We start from the raw sequence: 11,230 nt of genomic DNA on the forward strand, positions 1-11,230 counted from the left end.
TAGGTTTATCTGTATCGCGGCCTCCCAGGCAGGTGTGCGAAGATTTGTAAATTTCAGTTCGCGGCCTTCCAAAGGCAGGTGTGCGAAGTCAGTCATAATATCGCGGCCAACCCTTGGCAGGTGTGCGAAGATCAGTTCAATAAGTGTTACTAGTCTAGTCGTAGTTCTATCGTTAGGTTCTATCAACTGAGTATGTACAATAAAGTAATCCAATCCCATTCCCACCCTGGGAACCCCATGCCTTGGCTGTGTGAACTCACCTTGGTTTGCTCGGTATGTTATTGCTTCTAGGGTTTGTTAATCGTCTAAGTCCGTTACATACGACCTAGGATATATTGCACATGATTCGATGTGAGTGCTTGCATCAAATTAGGGTTTACACATCTTTGATATCCAAGCGATTGTGTTGTGTGTGTTTATTGTGTACATGATGATATCACATAGAATGTTCACGCACGTAGAATCATATAGTTGCATTCAGTATCATATGATTATGCACATAGAATCATACATCATGTAATCAGTCCATGCTCGTATTAATACGCAGGTAATTTATATCATAAGGCGTTTGGCAGTGAACATCATGTACCACATACAATTGAGTTCTTGGTTGATACGAACAAGGTTATTCAGTAACACAATTTGCGGAATCGTCATGTTTAAAAGGATCAACATGCTCAACATAATAACATATTTTCACAGAACTACTACACTTATCATAGTTTACATGCATAACTACGTTACATACTTATCAGGAGTTCATGCATAAGATAATAGAGTTAACCATTTGTAGAACAGCTATTTAATGTGTTTGCTGATGAATATAGTTAAGTTAAACATGCATACATTAACATCGGACTATAAGGTTCCCCTATAAAATTCGGACACTAAAGAGGGGGTTAACCTCAATAGCACAGAAGTCGGACCATGCCTTTAAGCTATGAAACTCGGACAACAGTGGTGGGGGGCCAAAAACTCGGACAAGCAGCAACAATTATTAAAACTCGGACCCCTCTACTGATTACTAAAGGTCGGACCAGGAAACCAACAAAACTCGGACCATGTAAGGGTCTTAAAGGTCGGACCCTTTTGATATTTTCATATCCAAAACTCGGACATCACTTGATGAATTAAACTCGGACCATACATGATTAATTAAACTCGGACTACACTTGGGCTGGTAAAAACTCGGTTAAGGCCCACTTCAGTTAAACCTCGGACCTAATGTATCAACTAAGAAACTCGGACCAAGTCCCCCATCAAAAGAACTCGGACATGCTTGAGTATAAGGAAGCTCGGACCCGTTTGTTTCTTGTATAACTCGGACATATCAAACCAAAGGTCGGACTCATGCTTTGTTTATAAAAACTCAGACTATTTTAATGATCAAAAGTCGGACTAACATATTTCACCAGTAACATCAACCATCGCAGAACATCAAACATATGAACATCAGTTACGTTTTACGATCAAACCCTAATATCATACACTTGCAATGCAGTAATTCCACAGTTAATCACTCTATTAATCAACAATAAACAATCCTTTCATGAACAATCTATCGGCATACCACGAATCATAAACAATTCTCTATAATCAGAATCAATGAGCACAGAAACATTTCATACAAAAGTTAGGGTTTACAAGAATCACATAATCAAGGACCAAGAATTGGTAATAATCAAGCAATCAATTAGGGTTTTCATGAACACATAATCAATAAACAATTACCTTGAATGATTCTAGAGGAATGACTCAAAAGTGAGGAATGTCTTGTGCCAATGATTTGGTGATGATTGCCAGAGAATAGAATGTGAACTACGTGCTTTTGTTTCTTGTGAAAATGATTAGTGTACAAGAGATTAGGGTTAAGAATCTCTAGAATTTCACTAATTACCCTCTACCTCCCTAAGTATCATATTTTACACATGCACACCATCTCATAACAATTTCATAGTTTCACCACCAAGTTTATGCATTTAACAACTTTATCACAATTAACACATAACCATGCACAATCACACAATACACTTCATTGTATCAAAACGTATAAGATTCCATAGCTAATTATTTGCAAATAAACGACTAATAAATACACGAACGTGTAATAAATGCGAAATAGAAATCTTGGAAATTCGAGTTGTCACACAGTCCAACAGCCTGTTCGGCCCAAATGAAAACATCTAAGTGACTTGTGCGATCCAAGCAGACTTGTGCGATCTGCTTGGGTTGTGCGATTAGAACTAGTCCAGCCCAATATATATATATATATATATATATATATATATATATGTATATATATATATATGTATATATATATGTATATATATATATATATATATATATATCCGGCCCAACAGGTAAACAAACATACAAGATCTGATCTTGTGCGACTCAATGACCCTTGTGCGACTGAGGACCGCTTGTGCGATCAGGTCCTCTTGTGCGAATGGATGACTTGTGCGACTAGACTTCTTGTACGACTAAGAAATCTTGTGCGAGTAGTTTAATCATCCGGATTTCATGCATATCGGTTACAATCATTATTTACAAATCAATTCAATAGTTTCCATATATTTGACCAATCAACAAACTAACAGTTTCATGCACAAACAATATTCGATCAAACCAAATAAATCAACATTGAATTCATAAGAACCCTAACCTAAATGTGAACAATACTCAAAGCACTTAAACATGTTATCATGATTCATAACCTTGATTTCTAGAATACATACTAACTTAACGATTGTACATATCATCCGTATATGAACACATATCAGCCGATTAACAAACATTGGATTTTAGATCCGTAACATGCACACCCGTTTAATATGATCATACCCGATGCACATATATGAGCCGACTATTATGAACATCATCATTAACAATTCGAATTATATAACATCACAGCAGTTTAACAAGCATCATCAAATCGGTTCTTGGTTATTCTCATGCAAATCCGACTTACAAGAACATCAATATTAGTTTACATCATCAACAATCATATATCATCTAAGACATGTGAAATCACATAGCATAAACCACTAATGACCAAAACACTAACCGGATGTAAGTAGAAGATCAATCCCGGTCACGAGCTTCGAAGGGTGTTTGCCGTCGGGTTCCAAAGCAAAACGAGAAAGGAAGAACTAGGGTTTCTTTGTGTGTTATGATGTTTTGTAAAAAATGTGAGAGGGTTACAACACCCCATGTGTTATGCGTGTACGGTGGGTGGGCTGAACCCTCACTTGGGCCGCCCTATGGATTCAGGTACAAGTGTAAAGCCCAAATGGCTTGTGTGGTCGGGCGTTGGTGTTGTGCATTTATGCGATTGGGCTTGTTTGTATACATACACGTAATACACATTGCACATAACATTCATTACTCACAATAGTTCACATAATCACATATCATAATGTCATAACATTCAATAAGTCAATCAAGTTCACATACGTTACATACATTACAAAGACGGGTTCGAAATATGAGTTGTCACAACTCCAGCCATCCAGATAGCAAGTTCCCATCCAAAGTACTTAACGACCTGCGAGCATGTAACAAGTGTGTCAGACAACGCTGGTGAGTTCACAGCTTTTCGAAAACGTTAATTACCAAGTGTTTAATCCAGTTTGTTAATAAATCCGAAAGTAATGTTGATATTATCCCGATACTGAACAAGACGGCTCCTGATGTATGTTTTTCCCGTTCCCCAGTGCTCCTATCAAAGCACTGGGCATGACTGGGTCATTAGTTCACACCCGTCCTCTCCGGTACGGGGTGAGGGTGCCAAACCTAAGTAGTGCTACCAACTAATACCCCGCTACCTCTCCGGTAACAAAAAGATGGGACTTAAGAGTGATAGAGTGAGATTATTATCCAACATTCCAGTTTTACCCAAAAGTCTTATCCCTCCCCGGGATACCCACTGACTGTCCCAACCACCGGGACGTATGCTCAAGAGTAGTGAACTCACCTTTGATTTGCTTGGTATGTTTTAATTACCCGTCCAGTTGGTCAAACCAAACCCTACCATGGTTATCAAACAGTATCAGTTTCGTAATCATTCAATTCACATGTTTGCACATAGTAAGTCATGTATGGTTACACAGTTTGTATCTACCAATTATTGTACAACAATACTCTGTTCTATTCAAGTTCACATTCCATGTATAACATGCATTCTCACACAACAGTTCATTGGACTCTTTATCACACAATAGTTTACTAGGCTCTTTATAAAAGCCCAAGTCCCAAACAGGAGGCTCTTCGGCGAAACACCACCCAACGAAAGTCCCCACTCTTTCGTCACATTACATCCGACGAAACACCCAACTTCCGTCGCCAACCCAGGAGGCCCTTCGGCGAAAGACCACCCGACGAAAGTCCCCACTCTTTCGTCACATTACATCCGTGCCCTGGGCCGAGGCCCGTTCTTGATGAAACATCTTCCTCGATGAAAGACCTCATCTTTTGCCGGGTTGATGATAGTGAAACACCCAAGGGTTTACTAATGGCGAAAGACCTCATACTACTTCTTAATTAACTATGTTAAATTTCATTACATACCACACATAAATAACCAAATATTACATAAACTGTATATCATTCACATAACTACACATGAATCAGATTGTCAAACAGGATTATGAGATCAGTGAGGTGTATGGGAAAGACCTTAAAATTTCGGATTGTCACATACTTTTTCATCAAGGGGAAGAGAGGCGACAATGTTCACAAAAATCATAAGCATACAAATAAGAGTACAAAGACTGCAACAAAACATTCTGCTCATCTACTCGACCCTGAGTTCTTTCACTTTGTTAGGAAAGGAGAATATAGCCTGGTATACCATTTTTTATAACAAACTAATGATTTATGTTTATTTGTCGTTGTGTATTATTTTCTTTTACACAATACATGTAGCGTCTTCCTATTGAAGTTGCCAGGCGAGCAGGTCTTTGTGTTGATCTTCATCCCTTGAAAGTTCAAAATAATATTGGAGTTGTGGATGTTTATGATGTGAAGACGGAGTTAAACGATGGCCAGCCATGTTACGCATTGGATGGTTGGCGGAAGTTCATGACTGAGGATAACTTGAAGTTTGGTGATATGTTGCACTTCACATACGTGTCTTCGCAGCAGAAGATCGTTCTAAATGACGTTACTTCAGTTTAAGAACGACCTATAAGTACGTTTTGATATGAGATATTATAATTATGAATGTTTTGATGGTCATGTTGCATGGTTTTGTTTTTCAACTTATTAACTTGATGGTTTGTTGATGTATATGGATAACATGATAAAATAATGTTATTACCAGTTTGTGTTTCAAATATATGATATCATGCTTCTTTTTGCTAATTCTCATGTTAACAATATTACATTTTATTATTTAAAAGATTCATGATAAGTAGGGTAATTAAAATGTTTCTAAAACTATAAGACATAATCTAAGTATGGATACTCTAAAATCATATAAAAAACCAACTTGTATTATTTCTTCTATTTGTAAATAAAACCCTTGGTTGATTTTTAAATTTCTGATTAATTTAATTATAGATGCTTTCGGTTAAAGGATAACACGATTTTTGTGTGATTATATATTTGTATGAGTATTCTTGAAAACTGATTTTCATGATCACTGTTATGGAAATTATTTAATAGATAATCAATTTTTATTTTTATATAGTTACTAAAACTGTTTCTAAATATATATGTATATTAATCAACTTATAGAAACTATTAAATACTATTTCTAACAACTTTGTTAACTTTTTCCTGTTAATAAAAAAACGAAAAAAAACAAACACAGTCCGTTTTTTTTATAACTTTAAATATACTCCTTAAATTTTGTCAATAAATGTCCTTATATTTTTACTTTTCTAATTCCCAATTTGTAAGCAATATACTTTACTAATATATCTTCTTTTATAAAATCATCATATATTTGTGCACATAATAGACAAATAATTTGTCCATATTGAGATTATTACTATAACCATAAATAAGCTTCTCTTATAAATATATATAATACATAATCATCTTCATCCTCTTCAAATTTCATATATCAATGGAGATGTTAAATTGTTTTTTACTTTATCTATCAGACAACAAGATGAAATCTCGGGTATGTTGATGTTATCTTCAAGTTTATTTATTTATAATATGTTTGTTTTAATTTTTACTTTGTATACAGATTTTACCGAGGAATTACCACAATTGGGTAGCTGATTTCAAGTTAGCTCCTGATGGTATGGTTCAAATCATTACCATTGATCGAAGAATTTTTACCGTTAGGGTTAGGAAAGCAGGCTCTTCATATTTTTTTCACGACGGATGGTTCAATATGATTCAGTCACTACTATTACCAAATAAGTCATTGCTTTTATTTCAGTACGAAGGTAGTCTAACTTTTCGATTGATATACTTCTGTCAAAATTTGGCACTTGCTCAAGATGATTTCTTACATTGCCAAACATCAAAATTCTCTGAACATAAAGATCATTTGGTAATTTTTTTTATGTTTGTACTATATTAGTATTTGACTAATTTTATAAAACTTTTTTTAATATAAATTTTTTTTTTGGACTTGCAGCTTATCAATAGATTTTTTGTTCATCATAAGTTGAAGAACATAGCACCTACGAACCATGTTACTATAACCGCTTTTCCTAACCGTACATGGTTGGTTTTTATAGAAAAACATGGTCAACATTTTTATATGACTATTGGATGGAATCAAATTAAAGAAGACATGAAAATTGAAGATGAACACTATATTATATTTGACATGATTTCGGAGTCAAAATTTGATATGATGGTTTTTAGAGGCACAGAAGATTTGGTCCGTATTCCTGAACGACGTCTTGCACGTGTTAAAGTAGAAGTTAAAGAAAAAGTTAATGAAGAAGGTGCTGCTTAAATTGTTTAGTATTCTTTATGCTATGATATAGAACGAACAAAAAACAAGTTTGTTTTTCTCAGTATTACATTTTATCAATTTTTACTCATACAGACGTTCTTATCATTTAATCATCTACCTTATTTATCATGCAATTTTTCGTTTATTAATATATATGTATATGTTTATTTGTTTAGAAAGATAGATTAACAACCCGTGAGTATTCACGGGTGATAACCTAGTTTATTATATATAATAGATAATAGATTTAGTGCATACGTAAAATATGAAATTTGGTAAATTAAACACAAAACATAAAAATATGAAATTTGGTAAATTAAACACAAAACATAAAAATATGAAATTTGGTAAATTAAAACACAAAACATAAAAAATAATAATATTTTTTTAAAACAAAAAAAATATTGTGTCTACATTAGAAAATAACAATCTCATAATTTAATCCAAACAAAACAAATGGAGCCTAGCAGCCTGGCATTTGAATAATATCATTCATTATGTTCATACAGACAACCCATGTACTTCTCAACCAATACTTGAATCTCAAAAAACATTTAAACAAGATGAAATATGGTCCTTTAATTTGATTAGACGACTATTTCGTCACAAAGAGAGCTCACACCATGTGCCTACGTTATTATCAACAATGGATAAGGAATAATAATAATAATAAATAAATAATATAAATAAGCCCACCATCATCAAGAATTCTAATAACCTTTGACTTGAATTTGGTCAAAGTTCAAATCTTGAAAGATACACTCTCTTGACCAACCCAATACTTTAGAGCTTCTTTAACGATCCGTTAATCCTCGCTGATAGATGGAAGAGGAGCAGGTCTGTCGCCGTAGATGATCGGCAGGAAAGCTCGGTTGTTTCTAAGATAGGAGAAGAGGGAAAGCCTACTGGTCCGTGGGAGAGAAGAGGCAACGACGACTGGACCATGGGGTAACATGCATCAAGATATGTAACAAGTCAAACTAGATTTTGACTAAAACGGGTTATTTTAAAAAAGTTTCAGTTGATCGTTTCAAAACGGTTTTTGACCAAAATGGGTTCAGTTTGAAACGAGCCATTCTAGAAAAACATAATTAAAGTGAGTCCACCCCATTGTGTTAGCTTTGATGGCAGCAATGGAGGTGACGGTAACAATGGTGATGAGCCTTATATGGGGTTGGTGCAGGTGCTTGCCCATTTGGAACCGGTCTGAGCTAATAAGTTTCATAAGAGCGACCCATTTTGACCCGTTGTATAACTTGATTAAACCAAAATGACCGCATTTAGCAAACACAAATTACCCAAATAAACCCATTTCTTGATTCATACCCCTTGCCTTGCACCAGACCATTTCGAAAGAATGTTCGTTATCAGGAACCGACAAGTCGAAGCAAACATTTCTTCATGATATAATTACCATTAAACAAAAGTTTTTGTACAGGGAAATCACTTGATTGGCACAACTCTACAAAAATTTGACACATGTATTATACTACAAATTCATTAGCTTCTTTTTTTTTTTAAAGTTCAGCAACTTCTGCACATTTACATCAAAATAAATACCAAAAAGTCAACTCACCACCATCTTGATCTTCTAGAATTATGCTTCAGAGCTCCCAATTCTCCAGTAACAATCATCCACGACTGTCAAAGGCGTTAACGTTGACCTAAAAAACAATCTTGATGTGAAGTCACTTTTTAGATCGTCTCCCGTTGACGCTTTCACTTCTAGACTTTGACCCGCTCCGTTGACCTGAATCGTCAAAATCTCTTGACTTCAAACTGGTCAAAATCCGGTCCCTAAGACCTTTGACTGACTTATATCTCTGCAAATCATCCCCATGGCTTCTTCTTGGAGTTTGCTTCTCAAGTTCAACAAAAGTCTTCTGAATTCCCCATTCATTTGCATCTGAAATACTCCTTTGAATTGAACATGTACTTTTTCTTGATGCTTTGCCATTGACCAAACCATTTACCGAACTGTTGACCAAATTCTTGTGAAAATTTTGACCATGAAGTTCTGTAGGATGAATATCACTCTTCCTTGAATCTTTATCATCCTCAACCTCACCATCATCATGTTCTTCGATCAAATGGGTCCCACTAACATTACTTTTATGCAAATACATCATCAAACCTTCGTCTTTTCGTCCTTTTATCTTACCCTTTACCTTACTTCCAAGAACCGTTTCAAGTTGACTCCTTAATTTGTCAACAAGCGCGTTTTTCTCTTCAAACTGATGCTTAGCTTCTGCTAATTTCATCTGAACTCTTTCCTCTCTTAATTTATCCGCAAGTTGAAGCATTTCTCTCTCTTTTTCAACTTCTTCATGAACTTTAACCGATTCCCGTTTCATTTCTTCCGCTGCAGCCCGATCTTCACCTATATCAACCGCTAATTCCTCACAAACTTGCTCCATAATCTCACGCGCGCGTTTTTCACTCTCGAGTTCTTTAACCGCCTTAGTGAAAGAAGCCTTCGTTTCCGCTAATTCTTGCCCGAGTTTCTTATTCAAGCTCTCGGACCTTCGTCTCAGTTTTTTCTCGACCTCTAACTCACCAGCAATGGATTCAATCGCGCTATCGATTGCGCGTCTTTCTTTACTTTTCCACAATGCTTTCTCCTCAGCAAAGCATTTTAATAGGTAGCTGACTTCAGTATGGTCAACATGTTGGTCTTTGATAATGTGGTTGACCTGAAGGCGTGCCCGTTCTAGCTCGCTATGTAGGGCTGATACAAGGGACATGCTAGATGAGGGAAGATTGTCGTGAGCCCACATTCGATGAATGATTTTCAGCAGCTCTTTGGATGTCGTTAAGGCACTACTGACTTCTTTTAAATGCGGCTTGATACCGTTTACGGAACCGTTAGGAGTCAGAGCCCGAGACCTGGTTTCAATCTGTCGTATATGAAGTGTGACATCAAAATCATTAAACTTATATGAAGTGTGAAACCTGAAACACGAATGGTAAATAAATACAGACAGTGAGAAGTTTACCTCCATTAAACTAGCATTGCTATGAGAATCAAGAACTTCACCATTGTTGGCCTCGATCCTGTGCCTACAAGAGATTGAATTCGTATGTTGAGATCCGGTTCCTGACCGATCCATCCTCTGTGAAAAGCATACATTCATAAACAACCAAGGGATTGAAAAGATCCACTTAAATAATCAATTGCATTTTGAATAATAATAAATAAATTAAGCTTTTAACTCAAAAGCCACCTCAGAAACAGGAGTATGAGAAGGATCCGACAAATGAGTATGAACAGATCTATGCTGCTTCTCTCTCCTCTTCCTCCTTGTCTCCAGATTCTTTGGCGACGGCATCTCATTCATCTCCCACAGTGTCGCCGCCAGCTTCCTGGCGGAAACCACCCTGGACCCACCTCCTCCGCCGTCGTGATTCGGCGATTCCACCCCACCACCAACAACTGATGACGTCATCCTCCACGACGGCGCCGGAGTACTAGATCTGGACCCACCTCCAACCCGGGTCTTCCCCACCATAATCGCCCGCTTAAACCGGTAATTGTACAGCTTAGTTGGTGATGAAGAACACCCGCGTTTACGAATCTGTTTCGACATGTTACAGATTGGTTACGGAGCTATGTTGGGTGATTTGATTTTGAATTCATAGGAATTCGGATCGGGGATTGGTTTAGGAATTCGGGAATGTGTGTAATGAGTGATGAGGAGCACGCAGAGAGATTGGCAGAATCACCGGCAGATGAATGGATGAGGTGGAAAGGGTGACAGCATGTGATGTTTACATGTTTTTGGACTTTTATCATATCATAGGTTTTATTTTTCTTTTTTAGTAAACTTCCGTTTTGCTCCTTGTGGTTTGCTAACTTTAACGGTTTTGCCCCAAACTTTTAAAAATAGCCAGTTACCTCCCTGATCTTCCTAACTTTTCACTATTTTGCTCCTTGCCCTTAACAGCATCCATTTTAGCTGTTAAAGGATGGTCACGTGCCCCTCACATGAGGGGCATTTATGTCTTTTCTCTTCCAATATTTTTATAATTTTATTTTTATTATTACCTAACCCCACCACCACTACTTTCTTCATCGTCACCACCACCAAGACTCCTACTCGATTTCACTAATGGAATTCCCCTCTTCCATTAAATCAATGGAATAGATGCCAGCAAATCGATTAAGCGCAGGAGAAGAGAAAAAACAAGACATCGAATCTCTCTCGCAAATATTCTTGTCCCCTAGACCACCACCCCTAAACATTGCCAATCTCATCGTATGTTCACAACAACGTCACCGCACTCTTTAATGAATAACAAGACATA

The 11,230-nt window shown here is 36.5% G+C and overlaps 1 protein-coding gene across 1 annotated transcript; it reads right to left on the minus strand.

Annotated features, from left to right (window-relative positions):
- Nucleotides 1-8,311: 8,311 nt before the first annotated feature.
- Nucleotides 8,312-10,692, minus strand: LOC110935889 (uncharacterized protein At5g41620). Its single transcript, XM_022178237.2, has 3 exons — nt 10,150-10,692; nt 9,922-10,038; nt 8,312-9,822 (listed from the first exon to the last, which is right to left on the minus strand). The coding sequence occupies exons 1-3, from the start codon at nt 10,510-10,512 to the stop codon at nt 8,614-8,616; spliced, it is 1,689 nt and encodes a 562-aa protein (XP_022033929.1). The 5' UTR covers nt 10,513-10,692; the 3' UTR covers nt 8,312-8,613.
- Between the last annotated feature and the right edge of the window lie 538 nt (nt 10,693-11,230).

This window comes from Helianthus annuus, chromosome 6, assembly GCF_002127325.2.
Source record: "Helianthus annuus cultivar XRQ/B chromosome 6, HanXRQr2.0-SUNRISE, whole genome shotgun sequence".
NCBI classification, from domain to species: Eukaryota; Viridiplantae; Streptophyta; class Magnoliopsida; order Asterales; family Asteraceae; genus Helianthus; species Helianthus annuus.